This window comes from Scylla paramamosain, chromosome 26 (genome assembly GCF_035594125.1).
Source record: "Scylla paramamosain isolate STU-SP2022 chromosome 26, ASM3559412v1, whole genome shotgun sequence".
In the NCBI taxonomy this organism is placed as follows: domain Eukaryota; kingdom Metazoa; phylum Arthropoda; class Malacostraca; order Decapoda; family Portunidae; genus Scylla; species Scylla paramamosain.
In genome coordinates, this window is record NC_087176.1 from 2,612,501 (window position 1) to 2,634,249 (window position 21,749).

General features: G+C 39.7%; 2 protein-coding genes across 6 annotated transcripts in view; both read left to right on the forward strand.

Annotated features, from left to right (window-relative positions):
• The window catches only part of LOC135113602 (uncharacterized), a 9,610-nt gene extending 4,947 nt beyond the window's left edge, over positions 1 to 4,663 (forward strand). For all 3 annotated transcript variants that reach the window (XM_064028913.1, XM_064028915.1, XM_064028914.1), the window contains 3 exons: positions 775 to 918; positions 1,281 to 1,466; positions 2,394 to 4,663. In XM_064028913.1, coding sequence (XP_063884983.1) covers positions 775 to 918; positions 1,281 to 1,466; positions 2,394 to 2,678 — 615 coding nt within the window. In that variant the 3' untranslated portion in view covers positions 2,679 to 4,663. The remainder of the gene's footprint in view (positions 1 to 774; positions 919 to 1,280; positions 1,467 to 2,393) is intronic.
• An 880-nt stretch (positions 4,664 to 5,543) lies between these two features.
• LOC135113600 (uncharacterized) lies at positions 5,544 to 21,737 on the forward strand. 3 transcript variants are annotated; one of them, XM_064028907.1, is made up of 21 exons: positions 5,544 to 5,642; positions 8,053 to 8,130; positions 8,437 to 8,658; positions 9,051 to 9,710; positions 9,926 to 10,015; positions 10,355 to 10,532; positions 10,804 to 10,931; positions 11,753 to 11,947; positions 12,415 to 12,533; positions 12,841 to 13,030; positions 13,896 to 13,994; positions 14,371 to 14,556; positions 15,930 to 16,086; positions 16,964 to 17,136; positions 17,241 to 17,481; positions 17,721 to 17,874; positions 17,995 to 18,505; positions 19,520 to 19,651; positions 19,988 to 20,104; positions 20,362 to 20,455; positions 20,604 to 21,737. In XM_064028907.1, the coding sequence occupies exons 2-21, from the start codon at positions 8,059 to 8,061 to the stop codon at positions 21,338 to 21,340; spliced, it is 4,455 nt and encodes a 1,484-aa protein (XP_063884977.1). In that variant the 5' UTR covers positions 5,544 to 5,642; positions 8,053 to 8,058; the 3' UTR covers positions 21,341 to 21,737. The 3 variants fall into 3 exon arrangements, with proteins under 3 accessions (XP_063884977.1, XP_063884979.1, XP_063884976.1); XM_064028909.1 differs by lacking the exon at positions 5,544 to 5,642 and adding an exon at positions 6,673 to 6,790; XM_064028906.1 differs by lacking the exon at positions 5,544 to 5,642 and adding an exon at positions 6,848 to 6,895.
• Positions 21,738 to 21,749: the final 12 nt, after the last annotated feature.

Below are 21,749 nucleotides of genomic sequence, written 5' to 3' on the forward strand. Positions count from 1 at the left end.
AGGCATCTTTACTTGTTCTACAATCACTTCCAATCATTAAACTGGCTACAAATTGCAAAATATATTCTTTTTAATCTTTCTTGTAGATGCTTATAAAGATTTTATGCATCACTTCTAGTACTGTTAGCTGTTTCATATTGCAGTGAAAGTATTAAGCTTTACTGTAAGTCATTATGGGTTTCTAAGGACGTGTTCATAACTATGGTGACAGATGAGCAAGAATTCTGCATCAGTAAAAAGGAAAAGCATCCATGAGGACCCAACTACATTCCAAAGGCTCTGGTTGAAACTACTTTGGTTCTTAAGGGTGTTTCCATGGTTCTAGCGACAGATCAACTACATTTCTATATCATTAACAGGAGAAACACTCTGGAGATCCCGGCTGATCTTCTCTGTAGCCTTTGAAATCAGTCCTGCAGCAGGAAAAAGGGGCAGAACTATACTTATGTGAAACAGTGTTCGAATTCAGAAACGCTTTCCTCCCTCACCACGACTATTTTTCAAAAGCCACAGAGAGGATTACCCAGTTTCCCACGAGTGTTTCTACTACTGATAATGTAGAAATATTATTAAAATGTCACAAGAACCACAAAAAAAAACACCCTTAAAAACCCGTGCAGCTTTAATTAGAACCTTTTGAATGTAGTGGAGACGCGGCGCAGAAGTGTTTCAGAATATGGTCCTTTGAAATTACGGTGGCGTTGGTGGCGGTAACAGGAAACACGCCCTATTTCTCTTTAATACGTAACACTTCTTGATCCACGTGACTCTCAGGAAGTGCTGATGGAGGAGCTGCTGCAGGAGAGGTGGCGTGAGAGGATGGTGCCCCTGGTGGTGCAAGGTAACTTCAGGCTTCCCTTCGGTCTGCGGAACATCCGACCCATCCCCTTGCTGGACGACCCCTCCACTGCTGAGATGGTAGGGCGTGTGTGTGTGTGTGTGTGTGTGTGTGTGTGTGTGTGTGTGTGTGTTGTTTCCTCCTCTTGCTTGCTTGTTGTTGTTGTTGTTGATCCTTTTCTTCTTTCTTTCTTTTTCTTTTTTTTTTCTTTTTCTCCCTTCTTCTTTTTTTCTTTTTCTTCCTGTTCTTCTTCTTCTTTTCATCATCATAGTCCTCCTCCTCTTCCTCCTCCTCCTCCTCCTCCTCCTCCTCCTCCTCCTCCTCCTCTTCCATCTCCTCATCTTCCTCCTTTTTTTCTTATTCTTATTCTACCAAGGATGAGACACAGTATAGTCTCTCCTCGAGCCCAGCGCCCCGTGACACCCCGCATCGCCCCACACAGGTGAGCAGCTTCATCTCCGTGGACACGCAGATGGAGGTGCGGGCGAAGAGGCGAAGGAGCGAGGAAATATTCAACAACCAACTGAGGCGCCAGAGAGCTCGGCGCTTGGTGGAGATCAGAGAGACAGTGACAGAGCTGAGGCAAAGATTTGGAGATGACTTTGACCCCACTACACAGCTTGACCAGGTAAATAACACTCAGAGATTATTAGTCAGGTTCTCGCGAGTGTTTCTTCTGTTGATAATATAGAAATCGTGTTAATCTGTTACTAGGATAAAAAAAAAAAGTGTTACTTCAACTACAGCCTTTCGAAAGTATAGTCGAGGTGTTGCGCAGAAGTGCTTCAGAATATAGTCCTTGGTTGGCGAGGACTGAGGAGGGTGTGGGTGGTAGGAGGGGCTTAGAAACATTCTGAAACACTTGTGCCCGCAACTCTACTGCATTCCAGAGGCTCTAATTGAAGTTACATTGTTTCTTGAGGGTGTTTTCATAGTTTCAGTGACATATTAACAACATTTCTACATTATCAACAAAAGAAACACTCTTGAGAACCTGGCCGATCATCTCTGTGGGATTTGAAAATAGTCGTGGAGGGAGAGCACAGTGTTTCAAATACTGAGCCTAATACTAGAAGGTTTTATAAGGGAAGTAAGGTCTTGTGTTAATATGAGAGGAATGTTAGGGGGAAGTGAAGGTGACGTGAGAAGGCAAGGAAAGAGTGAAGTTAGTGTTGGAAAGAATATTAGTTAGTGTTGTTGTTGGTATTATTATTATTATTATTACTATTATTATTATTATTATTAGTAGTAGTAGTAGTAGTAGTAGTAGTAGTAGTAGCACTTAGTTTGTATGTGCCTTATATTATTATGCCTCTATTATCAAGAGTGAAATGTTCAGTGATTCATTATTTGCATGAAAACCTCATACAAATAGCGAATCACTGGACATCTAATTTCTGACTATAAAAGAATAATGATTTGAAACACAAACGCAGAACCAAGTAGGAAATATAGTAGAAATAGCAAAGTAATAGTAGTAGTAGTAGTAGTAGTAGTAGTTATCATATCCACAAACTCACAGCGATGACTGTAGAAGTAGTTAATCCTGTGACAGATGACTGAGGCGTTGCGCAACATCACGGTGGCTGACGTGCCGGGCGTGGACCAACAAGTGAACCTCAGCAACTGCAACAACGTCAACGTGGGGCCTTCCATCCACTTCATCGTGAGGTGCGACGACTCCACCACTCCACCGCACCCCAGCAGCCCCTCCACCAACCGCCACGGAGCCTCCACCAGTGCTTACGCGCCCTCCACTACAGATCTCACCACGGATTTCAATGACTCTTACTGCGGAGCCGTTACTGAATCCACCTACGCCGCCTCCGTCACTCTTTAGCTTTTGCGTCACCCACCTCTCTCTCTCTCTCTCTCTCTCTCTCTTACACCCATCCATGAACGTATCTTTCTATTCTTTTTATTCTTTGAATATCTCTTTTTCGTTTATTTATCTAGTGTAAATACCTGTTTGAGTGAATGAGATGTGGGTGAAGCAAAACAATTACCTAAGTACAGCATTCATTTCATTTCCCGGCACACCCTTTTAGAAGCAGGTGGTCAACATGCAACAGGTACTGGTCTTGCATCGAAGCCTCAAATGTTCATCTTACCTCACCTGGCCTGAACTGGGTCTAATGGAAGTTATTGGGGAATTTTCAGAGGTGTCGTAATTCTAGTGATCGTTTTACTGGCTCTAGTGGACGTTATTGAGGGAGTTTAAAGGTGTTCTCGTGATCTTAGAAGATGAATTGGCTCTTGTAGAAGTCACTGGAGTTTTTAAGGATGATTTCATGATTTTAATGGTCGTTTTAATGCATATAGTGGAAGTTATTGGAGATTTCAAGAGTGTTTTCGTGATTTTAGAAGTTTAGTTGGCTCTTCTAGAAATTATTAGAATTTTCAAGAATGTTTTCATGATTCTAATGATAATATAACGAGATCTATATCTACTGGAAGTTCTTGGAAAGTTGAACTCGCTCCTGTGGAATTAACTAGAGTTACCAAGGATATTTTCATGATTCTAGTGATTGTGCAACTGGATCTAATTAAAGTTATTGGAAGTTTCAGTTGAAGTGTGTTTTCGTGATTCTAAAAGTTTGCCTGGTTCACGTGGAAGTTAATAGAGTTTTTAAGAATGTTTTCATGATTCTTGTGATAATGTAACTGGGTCTAGTGGAAGTTATTGGGATTTTTAAGGGCGTTTTCGTGACTGTAATAGTATTTCAACACCCTTTGGAATTTTTGAATGTGCTTTTCGTTATTCTAGTGATATTTTAACGAGGACTCATCAGCATTAGTGGAAAAAAAAAGAAAGAAAAAGATACCCATGAGATCCTGATTACTTGCCTTGCTTATCTTTAAAAATAGTTGTGATAGTTGTAATATGGTCTTTTAATTAAATTGTTAAATATTTCCATTCTCAAACGTTTTGGCGCTCTATCTCTATAATGTCTGCATTTCTAATGGAAGTTGATGAGGTTTTCAAGAATGCTTTAATGATTGTTGTGATCACATAACAAGGCTCTTGCATCATTAATGGGTAAAAAAAAAGATAATAATAATAATAAAAATATATAAATAAATAAATAAGTATCTGTAAATATTTGAGAATAATCCTAATAAGAATTCTGGAGTGTTTCAAAATGCATTTACTCAGCTATAATGTAACACAGAGAGGCAGTAACACAAACATTGTTATACAATAAGTAGAGATGCCGAGGTTCGTGTTTTAAGCATTGAAGCGTCTTATCTTCACTGTACAATTATATCAACAGAGTATAAAGAATTATATAAGAGTTTTCAAGAGTATTTTTATGAATCTAGTGATAGATTGATAAGTATTCTGCACGTCACTTAGAATTTTATAGAATTATGTATCATCTACTGGAGTTTAATAGGATTGTGTACAGTCAGTTAGAGTTCAATAGAATTCTGCACCGTCCACTGGAGTTTAGCAGTGATTCTACACCATCTATTGAAAAAAAAAATTGTGATAACCCAAATAATCATCTCTGTAGTTTTAGAAAATATCCTCATGTAATTAAGTCTAAGGGGTTTAAAATACGAGCCCCTGAATCTTATGATAACATGTAGAAGTCCCAGTGTTTAAATCTAGATCTAAGAATTGATGCTTATCTGCTTCACCTAACCCACCGGGCTGCTCTAAGCTATAAAAATAAATTCATAAATAAATATAAAATACACACGTTAAGACTTTGTTATACTGTAGTTTGCATATGTTACCCAAATAATATTATAAATATGTTTATGTGATGGAGACAGGTTTTTGTTTAATATAAATTAATAAACTGTTATATAATTATATACATGTGTTTAGTAAATACAAATCAAAACCATTGGTTCTAAACATGTTTCGTGATGAACACAGTGAAAATACAAAGAAAGTGGGTACAAGTTTTTGAAATGGCATCATATTCTCAAACGTCGTGTCTCGACTTCTAACAAGTTCTGGCAAAGCTTATTGGGATTTTCAAAGATGTTTTCACGATTCTAGTAAAGGATTCTGCAGTCCAAGGGAAAAATATCCATGAGATCTTGACTTTCATCTCTGTTGCAGCTTCATCTGTTATCAAACGTTTAGGCGTTCTACTTCGACCTCTTTTACCAGGTTCTTTTAGCAGGTTGAGATTCTGAACAGTTTTCCCACTATTCTAATGATAACTTGCCAAGGATTCTTCATTTTAAAGGAATAGTACCAACGAAAACTTGACTTATCTCTGGACTTGCTTTTGAAAATAGTCTTTATCAGTGGACAATGTTAAAAATAAAATGTCCCTTGAAAAATTCTCAGAATTTAAAATGAATTTAACGTAATACATATGGTGTATATGTAACAATGTAAATTAATTCAAATGTGGCGGGGAGTAGAGTGGCAAGATGGCGGCGGCTGCTTCTACTTCCCCGAGCCGTCATGGTGGCTGTTTACAGTGAATTATTATGAAATAAACTCAGAGTTAAGAATATCAAGAATATTACATAAAAACAGAAAATCTACCTATACACCCATGAATTCTCATATAACTGACCTTCTTCTAAGACTTCAAAACATCAAGTAGAGAGGCGAATACCAAAACTAAAATTACCTGAAACATTCAAAATTATTTTAAAACATAAAAACAAACATTTGTAGCAGATAAAAAAAAAAAAAAGCATTATGGGAATCTTTAATAAAACAAGTGGTGGTGATGGTGGTGGCGGCGCGAAGGTTTGTTGTTTTGGTTACATTTTTGAAGACAGCTGTTGGCGGTGGATCCTTGAATCTTACCTTCCCGCGGCCCAATAGGTACTGCTTTGATCTCTCTGTTATAACTCCATTCTGGCATCGCATAGGGTCACTGGGAGGCAGAAATGGTGTGATATAAGTCGGAAATAACGTGTGATAGGAGGGAAAAACCGAGGCTGGGTAAAGCGCCTAGAAAGAAGTTGATTTCATTCATATTTTGTGGTCTGATATGATCATCCTGTTAAAACAATGTTCTGGCCTCCCATAGGGTCACTGGGAGGCAGAAATGGTGTGATATAAGTCGGAAATAACGTGTGATAGGAGGGAAAAACCGAGGCTGGGTAAAGCGCCTATAAAGAAGTCGATTTCGTTCGTATTTTGTGGTCTGATATGATCATCCTGTTAAAACAATGTTCTGGCCTCGCATAGGGTCCATAGGGTCACTGGGAGGCAGAAATGGTGAGATATAAGTCGGAAAATAACATGTGATAGGAAAAAAAATCGAGACGGAAAGGCTAAAAAGAACAGTTGATTTTCGTTCACCTTTTTGTTATAATGATGTGATTTCTTTACATTCTGTTGGGTTTTCTGCTAATATGTAGAAATCTCGAGACCATTTATCATAATTACATATGTATTTGAATAGTAAGTATAAGTTATTGTTAGGTAATGAACTCAGGAGATAACAATAACAGTTATTAGTTAGATTATATTGGCAAGATATATACATTCAAACGGGTCTTATATTGATATTAAAGACACCCAGGTACTCCATGTTGTAATTACACATGTATTTGAAGTGGAGGAGGAGTTTTTATTATTATTTTTAGGCTTAACACAGGAGATAACAATAAGAGTTCATATTCAGGTTATATTAATAGGATATATGCATTCAAACAGGTCATATATTGATGCTAAACACACCCAGGAACTCCATGTTGTAATTACACGTGTATTGGAACGAGAAGAGTTTTTTTTATGGGTGGGCTTAGGAAACAGAGATAAGAGAGATAATTGCTTGATATCTCCACGAGTTTGCAGCTGCTGGGTGATAAAGACAATGGTGGGAGGTTATCTGTACCCTTCAGTCACGCCAGCAGTATCTCAGGTGCCGGTGATGGGAACTTCAGCCCCCCACTGATGTCTGTTAGGGGGAAAGATAATGATCTGTGTTAGTATGTAGAGGGAAAACGACACCTGCTTGAAAGGTAAAGAGATGTGTGGGTGGTTGTGGGTGGTGTGATGTATTCCCCATGTGATTTTTTGCTTTGTTTGGGTGTTGTTTGGTTTTAAGGAAGGAAGGATAGGAAATGGTAAGTATACAGAATCACATGTCTCTCTCTCCTCTCTCGGCAAATTAATTATATTTTACTGGGGGGCCCAAAAGTTTTAGACACCAGTAATGTTACTGATTTTTTTCCTTTTTCCAGTTTTTTGTTTGCAGATTGAATATAAGTGTGTCACAGGAAGAACAAATTGACTTAGTGGTATTGAGTGGATGTGAGGAGTGATCATATAGGTAGATATTAGTCATTATGAATTAGTAGAAAGACACATTTCCTTTGTGTCCAGATTTTTGGGTTACCCTGTACATTTCATTGTTATACAGGTCATTCCTATCACAGTTATTATTATAGTTTTTTTTTTCTAATATCAGCTGACTGCCTCATACAACCTTCTAAATAATTCTTAATAATACATAATAGCAACAACTGCAACATATATAACAATAAGCAGTATATATAGTATTACTTACCCCCAAATACTTATGCATACAATTTTTTTTTCTGTCAGAGTGAGATGAGTGTACATAATTCTGTAATAATACCTTAATTACTTGATAGCATTAGGGAGAGAGAAGGAGAAAAGTGGTAGTCTTGTATTTATGTATTTGATATGCACTCCTGATAAGGGAAAGATATGAAGTGTGAATAGAAAAGGACTTGCAGAAGATAAGGCAAAATAATACATTGCAGGATTGTTTCAGCAAGCTGCATCCTACAGGTACTCAGTCCTTATGTCTTTTATTATATAGATCTCCTCTGTTAGAATATTTTGATAATAGAACTGAGTCAGCAACACATATTGCAAAGGTCATTCATTCAAGTAGTGAAAATTAGCGAGTTGTTATTAACTAGTAGCCAAGATGACCGGGGTTCGAATGCTGGACTAAGGAGAAGTAATTTTGCCCCCTGTCTTTTCATGCTTTTGCAATACAGTGCATCCACTACAGACTGAGGTGACCTAGATTCAAATGCAGCAGAGGTAATTTGGCCCCACCTCTTTTCATGCTTTTGCAGTGCAGTAGATCCAGTACAGACTTTGAGCATGGAGACCACAGTTTCAGAGTGAAGATCAAGGCCAGGTTTGGAATATACTTGATGCAATGTTTCAGAATTCATGTGTTCCATCATCAGGGCAAAAAATGGATAAAATTATTTAGTACTATTTAATCTTGTGCTTCTTTCAGGTCAGGATGGCTGGTCTGGCTGCGGTGAAGGGAAAGATCCTGGGTGGCCAAGTGGTTGGCCTCCAGGAAGACATCAGAGTAAGTGCTTCCATCTCTCTTCTTGAGTAAAGGAAATAATTGCACATACATTTTTTGCATCCGTTTAAGTGTCTGTATATAGTAATGACCCTCCAGGAAGATATCAGAGTAAGTGCTTCCTTCTCTCATCCTCTTGAGCAAAGGAAACCATTGCACACAATTTTTTGCATCCATATAAGTGTGTGTATATAGGAATTGTGTCCCTGGAAAACTTGTGATGCTATGACCAGCTGCAGCTACACCCAAACATGTATTCATAGGCACATGGATGAGAGGACCCAGTAATACAGGTTGGTGTCATTTCAGAAGCTTGTGAGAGCCTCGTCAAGTGGTGGGGAGGGCCAGCTCATCATCCGTACATGCTCCAGGTTTGTGTATGAAACTCCAGACCTTGAAGAGCAGCGTTTCTCTGCTGTGCTGGAGATTGTCAGCATCTGTTGTGAGCATCACCGGGAACACATCACTGGTGACCCTTTCTTCCACTTCAAGTCCATGTACTACATCATTCTCTTGGCCGTACGGAGGAAGGTGAGCTGAACTGTTTTGTCTTGACTTTGAAGATAATTAAAAGCAAATTCTGTGATAAGTTTTTTTCCTCCAAGATTCAGAGGAGTTAGAGATCCTTACCTCAACAGTTCTTGCACAAAATGAGTCTTCCAAGCAGTTTCAAAGCTTAATTTGCTCATCTTTAGTTTGCATGCCTTTTGATATGTTGTATCTTAACTAAACACATGGCATTTTCAACAGTGTGCAGTATACCTGTATTAAGAATATTTTCTCTTCTTTGGGGGGACAGCTCTGGAAATATGAATTGGAACATATCTGACATAAATGAGGGTTAGTCTGTTAGGGAGAGTCATGTGCAATATCCAGAACATTTCTCTTGGTCAGATATATGGTGTAAATGTATGTACTTTCAGGATTTGCACCACCACTCAGCAAGACTGGCAGTTGATATTGAGCCTTACCTTGAGTTGTGTGACACCAGCAAGGAGGAGGTTCAGAGTATGGTGAAGAAGATGCACTCAACACTGTGGAATGCCAGTCTGAACGTGACAGCACCTATGGTAGCCCTTACCCTGCAGAGGTTTGCACTGCGGTGCTTTCTGGCCGTTGGTGGCAGCCTGAGTCAAATGTGTGATCAGGCAGTTATGGCCCACCTTGTGTATGAAAAGGCTGAAAAATGTGCAGAGAACTCTGATCTGTATTTTCAGGCTTTATTTATGTACCTGACACAGACAATGAGTAAGCAGTCAGCATGTGATGAAAACTCAGTTCTTGCCATAGTTGGCCTGGTGATGGAGTATGCAAAGGTGGCAGTGAAAACAGGCAAGTATTCAGACTTTGGCAGAAACAACAAGCAGCTGGTGAAGCTGCTGGAGACCCACTGTGACTCTAAAATGTTGACGGGCCTTAAGGCGGGCCTCAAGCTGCCCGAGATGGCCATGGCACTGCAGCTAGGCCGGTGTGGGGACGAGATGTTGAGGAAGCTGCTGGGATCATGTGGTATAGTGGCTGCCCTGCCCGGCCCCAACACTGTCCTGGTGCTGGGCCTGCTGACCACCCTCACCCTGATCCCAGTGAGTTGTGCTGCCTTGACTCATGTATAGAATTGAGTTGGTAACAGGATATCAAACTTTATTTATTTTATATTCAGCAGACTTATGTTTATCTGTAAAGAATAGTTTTGAAATTTTTACAATGGTGTTTTGTACAATCAACTTTATTAATCTAGTGTTTCAGACCCAGAATACTGTGGTCATCCATTGCTTATATAAATTATTTGTTTCTGCAGCCTTGTTCCAATCTGAAGCTGACTTCATATATTGTTGAGATTCTGATGAAAAGATGCAGGATACCAGTATCTGATGAAATTGTCAAAAAGGTGAGGTGTTTTGTCATTGCCATCCTGAGATAAAATGCATCTAAAATATAATTCAGAGAGAGAGAGTTTAGCAACCTCCTTAGTGTAAACATAATTGTACATTTTTTCAAGCAGAATTATGTTTTACACATGCATGCCTTTTGATCAAATTCCCACTTTTTTTTTAGTGAGGTCTATTTAATAATATAAAGGTAGGAAGGTCACAACTCAGGACCTGCTCTCCGCTAGGTGAACAGAGGGTTTAACATGGATGGATGTAAGAATGAGTCTTTTGAATTATTACTTGCTTGATGTGTTTAATCATTATTTTGATTTTTATCTAGCTCACATTTTCCTCAGATCTCCAGTGTCCTCAACCAACAACTGACAACTATTTTTGATATGCTGAATGGCAGTCCAGGGTCAGAACCAGAGACACTTTTCAGCCATGTCCTCACCTGGGCTGAGGCAACAAGGCCCTTCATCTTGAGTCACCTCTGTGGAAAGCCAGACAAGATGGGTGCACTCTACAGCCTTGGTAATGACATGTTGACTTTGCTAACGATCTTGATAGGATTAATTAGTGTTTGTATATATCTATCTATCTATGTACCAGGTCAGCAATCCCACACAGTGCAGTCCGGACAAAGCACCACACACTCAAACACACATCATTCATATTCTCAGTTCTGTTGGAAAGGAACAGTTTGCATGTATAGATTTATTTAATTTGCATGTAAATGCAAACTAATGTAAGGAATGCACTCACACATGACTTCCTGAATCTCACCTGAGTTCCGCCATTGCAGGCATTCACTTTGGCAATTTTGGCTCTATGGCGTACAAGAAGACTAAGTATGACACTGCGGTGAAGCTCCTTGAGGTGACGGTGGATTTGTTTGAGCAGTATCACACTCACTCCCCTCAAGAGCAAAAGGTAAGGTGGCCTCTGTTAGCTTAACTTGTGTCATTTCATCCTCACTTTTACTCATATAATCACTAGTAGTAATCATCATCATTGAATTATAATACTTTTAGATTACAACTTTCTCTTCCTTTATATTGTATTTTTTTATTTATTTATTATTTTTTCTGGTGTTATAGATAGTGTAGAGTTGTACAGTTAGTCTTGTTAGGATCTAGAGATCTGTTTTTATTTGAATGCTTTATAATCCTTTGTAATCGTCATTGTCATTAACCTACTTAAATAAATCTATGTAGGTAACAGCTAAAGAATAACTGAAGGAAAAAAAATAAGTACTGGGCAAAATAGACAAACAAAAAACATTTTACGTGAATCTTGCTTCACTTGTGTCTTTAAGTGGTATAGGCGATGTAACGGGGAGGACGTAAGCAAAATTCTCAGTATCAGTAATCTGGCTGAAACAAGAAGCAATGGGTTCAAGCTTCAAAAAGTTAGATTTAAAGAAGAGATAGGAAGGAACTGGTTCTCAAATAGAGTGGTAGATGATTGGAATGGCCTCAGTAATCAGATTTTTAGTGGTGAGTCATTAGGTAGCTTCAACAGAAGATTAGACAAATTTATGGATAGAGATGATAAGTGGAAATAGGTAAGTATGTTTTATGCAGGAACTCACATGTAGGCCTAATGGCTTCTTGCTGCTTCATTTGTTTTTTTTATGAATGGGGATGATAGTGAAAATAGGTAGGTGTGTTTCATATAGGGACTGCCACTTATAGGCCTGATGGCTTCTTGCAGCTTCCATTATTTTCTTATGTTCTTATGTGGGCACACAGCACATCGCTTGGCAGAACCTGAGCAGGAAATTTCAGCTGTGGAGTGATGTGCTACGCTATGGCGGCCACCACTGGGGGGCAGGGGTGGCAGCAGCTCGAGGCTTCCTGGCTGGCTGCCTCCCCACTGAAGACCTGGTTAGCACGTGGGTCAAGTGCAAGAGGGACGCTAAGAAGGGAGGCAGTGAGGCATTGAGGGTGAGTGTGGGTGGTGATGTGTTAGTGTGTGCTGCTGCTAAGGGAGGTTTATTATGTGTATCATTTTTTTTTTTTTTTTTACAAGATAATCAGATGTGAGTCACAGTAACATCACCAAATTTTATTACACAGAAAAGTCATAAATATACTTAGTTTGTATTTATTTCATGTGTATTTATAAATTTATGAGGTAACCAGATGCAACACACAATAACACCATCAAGTGTTATTATACAGAAAAGACTCAGACATACCTATTTTCTTATTAATTTCTGCATGTAAAATTTAATCAACTGTATTTATTATCTCCTTGGCATCTATGATTTATTTGGTATAGCCTTTACATAGCCTTGCAATTTAACCTGCTGTATTTGTTATTTCCTTGGCATCAGTTAATTTTATAGTATAGTCTTTACATAGCCTTGCATGTTAATGGTTACCTGATATTGACGGACTGTGTTTCTCAGGATCTGACAGTGTGTGATGTGGTGAAGGAGGCAAGGAGGAAGTACAAAGAAGCAAATGGTGTAGTGTTTGACCAAGATGCAGCCCTGCTCAAGGAAATACAGTGTTACAAGCAGCAAAAGTGAGTGTTTACTATTATAGGTATTACTGCAGTTTCATGTAATAGGTGCACAGTATGTATGTATGGTTGTCTGTCTGTTTCATATCTTATTATTTGGAATATTTTGAATTTTGTTGGTCTGAGAAGTGTAAGCATTATCTGCAGTAGGAAGTGTGCACTCTCAGTGGGCATTTTTTTTCACTCTTTCTTTTGTCCTTAGCTGGTGTCCCTCTTAAAAGGAATTAATCAATTTGTTGGGAAAGTATGAGATTGAATTTAGTCATCAGTGAGAGGCAAGTCCCAGTACTGAGGTGGTGTTCCTCTGCAGGTACAACACCATGGAGGAGCAGCTGTGTTGTGGCCGGGCTGTGGCAGCGAGTGAGCACAGGCTGGAGGGTCGGGTGTGGGGCTTGCTGGCAGTGACGGAGGCACTGTGGACGTACCCTGACATGGAGACGGAGGAGCATGCTGCTCAACATGCTGCTCAACAGGCCAAAGATCTGTTACAGGAAGCTAAGGTACAGTTTGTGTGGAAGCAGCCTGTGCATGGTGGATGGATGGGCTGGGATGTGTGTGGAATGGGCTGAGCTGTGTGTGTGTAGGGGTTTGGACATGTGTGTGCTAGTCATCTTAATCCATACCTAGGTTTCTGATTTTTTGTATTTGCCTTTTAATTTTTTTTATTACAAACAAATGCATATGCTATATACATTGACACTCACATTGCTATGATCATTTCTATAATCAAGCTTCTCTTTTCCTATGACACTGTGATTGCACAGGGAAAATAATACAAGAAATTTTGTGATAAAAAAAAATCTTTAAACTAGAATCTTAAATCATGAAAGTAGAAGAAAATATTGATATAGAAAGCTTATATCCATCAATACAGTGTGGTTTTTTATTTTCTAAACTTTACCTAAAAATGAAATATGGTTAAAGTTAAATGTAATTATCTACACACGGTGCCTTTGAAAACCAAAAGAATATTTAACATACGCACAATGTGTGTCCTTTAAGTGAGGAACATATCTCTGTTATCAGATAAAAATTTTGTGATTGAAAGTTTTGGTATTTTTAAGGTCTGGGCCTGAAAAAAAAATTGTGATTAAATGTGCAGCTTTCTTTACTTTTTAGATTTTTTTAAAAAGTGAATTGTGATTGAAGTTAAACTGTTTTACTGTGCTGGGATCACCTTGTGATAAGACCTTTTGCATTAATTTGATTCTCAGGAGAACTGAGGCATTAGATAAGCATGAACTGGATAGACTGCCTAGAACAATAATTGTAGGAGCAGCTTATTTCCAAGGTGTGATCCATTTCCCTGACCATGAAGCCCCTGGAGTCTGGGCTTGTGATTGATACTTGCTGTGTTTATTTCAGAGTGGTGGTGCTAACAAGCCAGTTCTCCTGGAACTTGAGGCATTGGTACATTTTTGGCAGTACCTTTGCTATATACAAGTCATGTACAACAAAGCTGATGTGAGTGTTTTCACGGCTTGTGTGTGTCTGTTATTGCAAATACTGTTATTATTGTGCATACTTATCAGGCAGTGTGTGTTCCATTCTGATGATAATATTTTATTTCTCACTGAATATTTAACAGTAAAGCTGCTATGTCACTCTTATTGAAAGAAATTTTCTCCTGATTTAAGTTGTACATTTCTCTTTCTCGAGGCTTTACAATATTTTTATGGCAATGATGGCACAACAGTAGCCTGTAGAGCAGCTTCACTCACCTGGTGACACATTAACCACACCTTTTTTTATCTGTGTTACTGTCATTACTCACTGTTTTGCAACAGTCAGCTCAGGTCTCTCACTCTCTCCTACCCTGCCTATTCCTGACACCTTCCAGGCTGAGGTGAAGGACGCAGACAAACCCAACCCCTTCACGGCTCAGGTGGCAGAGCCGGGGGAGGAGGAGCACCTGCATGACAGGTGCGAGGGGCGGCCCACAGCACTCCTCTCCCTCCACACCCAGTATGCCTCCCTCGCCCCCCTGCAGGCTGCCCTGGACATCTGGGACAGGTTCATCTCTGAGGTCAGATGACGTGTTTTTATAATTCTTTCCATCGTTTCCTGTAATTGTTGGTGTGGTATGAATGAATGTCAGTCATTGAAGTCAGTTTATGCATTTTCAAGTTTGTCGAAGTCCCAGATTAAATAAATCTTCATTAAAATTATTGGTTCAGTTCTTAAATGCAGGTGTCAGATCTCTAGTAGAAAAGTAATTTTTTTGTGGTGTAATAGTTTTGCAGCTGTGAAATCTTTAGTAAAAATGGTAGATTTTACTGATATGGTACTCTAATGTAGCAGATACCTTTTTAGTTAAAGTTGTATGTTTTGTTCAGAGTTATATAACAGTATAACTTAACCCTTAAAGGACGTGTGAGTTGTTGCAAGTCATTGTCTCAGGGTGAGGGTTTTAAGAAAAAAGTGGTTGATTTTCCCACTATCATATTTCCTTATATACTTAACATAGAGCTATAAAACAAAAACAAAAAGAAGCGCCAAGCCTTCTTCTTTACAGTGGTATTGTTGCCAGAATTCTAGGTGTTGTAATTTAGCCAAGAGTAGAGGTTGAACAACAATATTTCATCTCCCTGGATGACCCAGTGTGTGTTCATTTCACTGGTTATGGCTGTGGCTACAGTTGATGCCTGCAGAGCTTTGTCCTCACTATTCACTGGTGCTGCCTTGTCTTCTTCACAATGCATTCTTATATTGTTATAACATATTTCCTTTATTTTTTTTGGTTGAAATGAAAAGTAGAGTAAAAAAATTAACACTTCCTCTTTACATTATATCGTAATGTAACTTTCCTTACATGTTTTGGGGGAAATGAAGAACAGAAAAAAAGAATCAGTTGGTCTTTTTCAGTACATACTAATGGTGATTCAATTACTTTCCTTACATTGTGGCTGGAGATAAAAAAAAAATTATAAACTCAGTTTGCTTGATAACTTTACATCTTGTTATAATTGTCATATAAATACAATACATATATTACCTATTGTACACTATTGTAGTAATGTCTATTACTATAGTACATTACTCATCACTATTCATACTAGTATACATCCTTTGAGTGAAAGACTGAAGCAAGTGGACACATGTGGCTTCCTTCCCTTCACACATTGGAACAAGTTGAATAACCTTCCATCCATTATGGAAGCTTTAGGTGTACTGAAACAAGGCTGTTGCAAGGTGGCAACTTTGTGAGTGTTATCAGTTCATGCTCAAAATGATTATCACCCTCCTGTATTTGACTGAAGGCAAGAAAATGTCCTCTCTCACATGTCACCTGTCCTTTCTGTAAGCTGTGCACTGGTGCATCACCCGCTGGTCAGGGGTTCAAGGAAACTTATGGTTTAAAGAGTTCAGTAGACTTATATGTATTCCAACACTTTTCAGGATCTTCCTCTGGAAAATCCAGACGTGGCTTGTGCAAGTCTGACCTCTGTGGGCTACATCTACCACCTGTCTGGCCTGGCTGCCCCCACCATCCAGGCCTGGGGACTCCTCATTGCCCTGGCTCGCAGGCACTCTCTTCTGAATTACCTCATTAAGGGTATGTCTCTCTTCCTCTGCCCGCCAACTTCACACACACACACACACACACACACACACACACACACACACACACACACACACACACACACACACACACACACACACACACACACACACACACACACACACACACACACACACACACACACACACACACACACACACCCCGCGTTGTGTAGTGGTTAGCACGCTCAGCTCACAACCAAGAAGGCCCGGGTTTGAATCCCAGGCATGGCGAGGCAAATGGGCGAGCCTCTTAATGTGTAGCCCCTGTTCACCTAGCAGCAAGTAGGTATGGGATGTAACCCAAGGTGTTGTGACCTCACTGTCCCTGTGTGTGGTGTGTCATTGGTCTCAGTCCTACCTGAAGATCGGTCACTATGAGCTCTGAGCTCTTTCCGTAGGGGAACGGCTAGCTGGGTGACCGGCAGACGACCATAGGTGAATCACACAGTGAGACAGGTGTGGAGTGAAACACAAAGGTGAAGATTCAAGTAATGGAAGTGAGTTGCTTAAGAAGTGACTGTGGTTTGCATGAATGGATGATGAAAATTATCAAAGTGTATGTAGCAGCTCTAGTATTCTAAGTAAAGGTGTAGGAAAAAAAAGAATGTGTCAGGTGTAGATAGGCAGATAAATTCTTCAGCATTTAATGTTTATCACAGGATTATGGATTTACATTTAACCATGGGTATACAAGGCAACTCCAATTTTGAGAAATTTTTAGTATTTTGAAAAGTCACCTTATAAACTGACATTCATGATAGTTATTTAAATTATGAGAGTTATTTTCAACAGGTTGTTTCTCAAGAGCACTTGGTAATTTTATGATGAATGGGTTTTGTAGTGGGTCATATTATATATCAAACCTGCAGGCATAGTTGAGCTGATACTGACTGCCCCTGAGCTGGTGGATGCGAGCCTTGTGGGGGAGCTGGAGCAGATGGTGTCTTCCAGTGAGCTGGCCACCCCACAGGATACTTCACATACCTGCCTCATGCTCAATGCTTCTGTTGCCACTGCATTCCTCTACTACAAGACAGGAAAGGTACCTTACAGGAGAGTGGCAGTTTTCCCTGTGTGTCATTAACTGCAAATATCTGGAATGAGTCTTGAGGATTCGCTGATCTAACCCTCACCACTGTGTTGCAGTATGAAGATGGTGCCAGGCTGGTTCAGGAAACCCTCCAGTCTGAAGTGCTGGCCAAGCGTACCATAAAGACCACAGAGGTGCAGACATTGGTGCACTTGGTGGCCTCTTTATATGCTTGGCTCCCTCCCTGGCTCCTAAACCCTGCCCCTGCCTTCCCAGCACCTTGTTTCTCCCTGGCACTCCTGGCCTGCAGGCAGGCCAACGCTCTAGTCGTGATGGCACTCACAGACTCAAACAAAGGTGATTTTGTGGCACCATTTTATTTTTTTATTTTGTTGATAGGTTTGTAAAACAGTTCAGTTGTTTAATTAAACTTTCTAGTCTAAGCATATTTTAGTGAAATATGTTAGTAATTTAGTGGCTAATAACTTTACACTTTATGATCCCTTTCTCTTTCATGTTGAAAATAAAAAATTAATGCTTGACAAGATAACAGAAATATTGATTGCTTTTCTCATGTGACTATTGTTGCACATCAGACATCATCTGCTGGCGACACCGAGTGGCTAGCCTGCTGCTCACCACCACGTCCTGGCTGGGCCACCTCAGTATCACCACAGCCCAGCCCAGGATGGCCAGGGCATACATTGAAAAATCACTTAAATTTTCCCAGCAGCTGATTCTTCCTCTCAGGTTTGTGACTTCTCTACCTTTTCTTCATTTATTTAATTCATCAGGCCTACTTATATTACTAACATGGCATCATATTCTTTTTATGTGACAGTATATCATTAGTGTTTTTCATGTTTGCAGAATTGCTGAGTGTCTAGAGTTGCTGGCACATGTGGATATGTTATGTGACCAGCTGGACGACTGCAGGGTGAAGGTAGACAGTCTGGAGGCACTCTTGAGGACTCACCCCTCATCTCAGGAAGAACTGCAGGACCTCATGCCAGAATTTACTAAACTATCCATTAGCAAGTCATCAAAAGTCACGAAGAAACAAGGCCCTGAGATATTCTGTGACCCTGTGGCCAGCAATGGGGAAAGGATGCGCACAGAGAGTGGTGCACAGGACCTACATCTGAAACGTTGCCTCCCGTTCCAGGCAGGAGCTGAGGAAGTGGCCATTTCTTCTCCGTCTGTGGGTCAGCTTGATAATGTTGCCATTGTTAGGTTTTCACCGTGTCCGAGCAGAGGCATGCGCTGTGTCCTGTGTGCCACTCCAATCATCCACCATCTCCGCATCTCAACCGCAGTGCTGCTAGCTCTCCTCCATGCTCACAGTGAACGCTTCCAGGCTGCACAGAAGTGTCTTGACCAAGTGAGTGGAGTGTGCCCTTTTAACTCATTCCTCTGTGATTAAGTCAAGTGGTTTTTTCCAGCACTTCAACTACCTGTAACACTATGACAGTTGTTACTTCATTTGAGTAGCCCCAGAGTATTCTACTTAGCAAAAATAAAATCAACAGCACTGAAATATTTTAATTAACTTACTTTATATTGTTAGTGTTGTAATTTAAACTTACCTTATATTGTTAGTGGTGTAATTTAAACTTATACTCTGAAACATGTACACTGAACCATTTCATTAAGCTTGAGGAAAACTTATAGTGTTATTTAGTTATTGCTATCATTTATTGAGGGCAGATTCCATGAATAAATTAATTAGTCTAGGTAATAAAAGGTTGACTGAAAGCCTAAGATGATCAGGTGATGGTGGCTGTTTTAAAGAACTGCTAGTAATGATTGAGAAAGAACTTGCTTCAAAGGTAATGATCTTAAGAATGTCAGATGTCATTTGATGCATATTCAAACACACAAAGTAAGAAAAGAAAGAGATTTAAAGTAGGTAATTATAAAGTATGTATTATGTAAAAAAATGGAGGATTATTGGCTCAATATACCTTTAAATATTTCTAAGATCAAGTAGAGTTAGAGTCCAAAATAAAATATGCAACATTAAAAAAAGGATCAGATGGACATCTTACCACACACACACACACACGCACACACACACACACACACACACACACACACACACACACACACACACACACACACACACACACACACACACACACACACACACACACACACACACACACACACACACACACACACACACACACACACACACACACACACACACACACACACATAAACACACACACATAAACACACACACACACACACACACACACACAGATGGGACAGCATGAACATAGCTCCCCTCCTGTACATTACAACTAGGTAAATACACACACACACACACACACAGCAGTTCATTGCTGGAAGTATTGCCTTCATGCTCATATTTATATAAATTGACTTTTAGGCATGGAAGATGTATGCTGACATTGCAGACAAGGCAGAAGAAGTTTCCTCATATATGGTGTCATTCCTGAAGAGAGATGCCAAAGACTGGGTGATGTCTCCCAGCATGTTTGTAAACTCAAGATTACATTTGGTAAGTCTTAATGATACAGGAAAAAGATCATGTAATTTGAATGAAACAGTTTACAATTTATAATTAATAAGATAGGAAAAATGCTGTGACAGTTGTAAATTGGATTTTTCTCATTCCTCAGCAAAATTATTCCCATGGCCTTGTACATATATACATTTCATGCAGTGAACTTCTGCATGAACTTGTATGTGCTGATGAAAAGAAACAAAACTATACATGTCATTATGATAACTACAATTTATTGTCCTCATGATAAAAGATTGATTTTTATTTGGCTATTGTTGCAGTCAAGATTTAGGATTAACATCATGAGTACTGTTCACCTTCCTTGTACAGGTCCACCTCCAAATCTTCCATGCCCAAGCAGAGTGTCTGGCTCTAGAGAGGAAATGGGAGAAGGCTCTCAGTGTCAATCTGCAGTGTCTTCAAACTCTGGCCACGCAAGAGTCTCAGGTCAGTGGTGCTGAGTCTGTTCAGGTCTGGTCCAGAGCTGTGAGGCTGAACTTTTCTTCCCCATGATATAACTATCCATTGTGATAGTAGCTGTAGGTAATGACTGGATGCTTAACCCTTTAAGGATGACAGAATCTTGGTGGCTTGTAATAGGTCTTCATAATAGGCCACTTATACCTATTTATGTACACCCTTGCCTCACCTCCACCTCCACTTCAGATCTTCCTGACTCATGATGTTTAATTTTTTTTTTTCAGTTGTTGATTCAAGATATGCATTTTGTTGCTGTTCTTTCCCTGCAAGGCCATGCTCTAGAAAAGGTTATCAGCAGAAGTCCAAAGTCTCCAGAAGGTAAGGGAGAGTTTTGAGGTGATGCCACTGATTCCAGTTATAAAATGTGCTATGGAGAATTAACAGAAATTTAAACTAAGATTCTAAATTACAGATGAAAAAATTTTATATGCATAATACTTTAATTCTTTGTTTACTTCTCTTCCAGATATTGATCAGTTGGTTATCACAGGTCAGCAGGATGATGAGTCGCCTACCATAACAGTAACAACTCCCAAGATGAGCAATAGAAAAGAGGATGGGAGCAGCACAAAGACAATCCAGAATCTTCTCAATGCTCCCAGACATGTAAACAGGAGGAATTTGATCTTCACTATTCCAAGTGATGAGGAGGAGGACAGCACAGATTCTGCCACAAAGTCTGCCACATGCATTACGCCACACAAACAAATAGCTCCCACACCTAACAAGTTCTTCAAATCAGCACGAAAGAAGCCACCAAGCAGTGTCAGAAAAAAAGAAAATGCTGAGAATAAGAATATCTTAGATTCCCTTGAGGCAGACTGGGGTGGCACCTTACCTTCTCTTGTGCTGAAAGTGCCAAGTGACCTCCCGCTGTCATCACTCAACAGCGCACCTCAAGGCCCCTCCCAGCACGATGGTGAGAGACTAGGACTTTCCACCTCCCCAAAGAGCACGTCCAAAGTTAGAAATAAGATAGGTCAGAAAACTAGGGTGCCTAAGTCAGCAGGAACTAGAGGAAAGAGTGCCTCCAGCCTGTCACAGAATCCTGGAAATGCCGATCCTCAGGAAGAGACTGCACCGCCACGTGGCAGGAGCAGGGCGGTCAAGACTGCCTCATCGTCTACCTCCAAAGCCAAAGTAGTCACTGAGCCCAAGCCTGCTACCAGGACCCGAGCCTCCAGGTCACTCCGTCTTATATAACCTGGATATTCTTAGGGATTTTATATTTTTATACTCTTATAATTTCACAAAGTACTGTATTTTGACATTTTTATGTTGCATCATTTTCTCTTCATGTTTCTCAGTCTTCCTCAGAAAAGTGCCATGGCAGGTATCGTGTTTCACTGTTGTGTTGTTCACCATCTAGTATTTATATTATTTCTAGATATTACAGAGGAAACTATTAGAGATAGTGGTTGTACAAAATTAATATTTATTTTTAGGAAAAACAATGGTGAATACCTTAAGTATGATTAACATTTAAGAATTTCTGTTGTTAATTTCTTAACTCTTTTCCCTGTCAAGTACACATTACTTAGTCACCAGATGAAATGACACTTTTATTGTTTTTAGGATAGTAAAGTTTTTTATTGACTAATCATTTTTATAT

Coding starts and splice junctions, on each gene's coding strand:
- LOC135113600 (XM_064028906.1), top strand. Junction 8,131..8,436: donor GCCTCCAGGAAGACATCAGA/GTAAGTGCTTCC, acceptor GTGTCATTTCAG/AAGCTTGTGAGAGCCTCGTC. Junction 17,482..17,720: donor ACTCACAGACTCAAACAAAG/GTGATTTTGTGG, acceptor GTTGCACATCAG/ACATCATCTGCTGGCGACAC.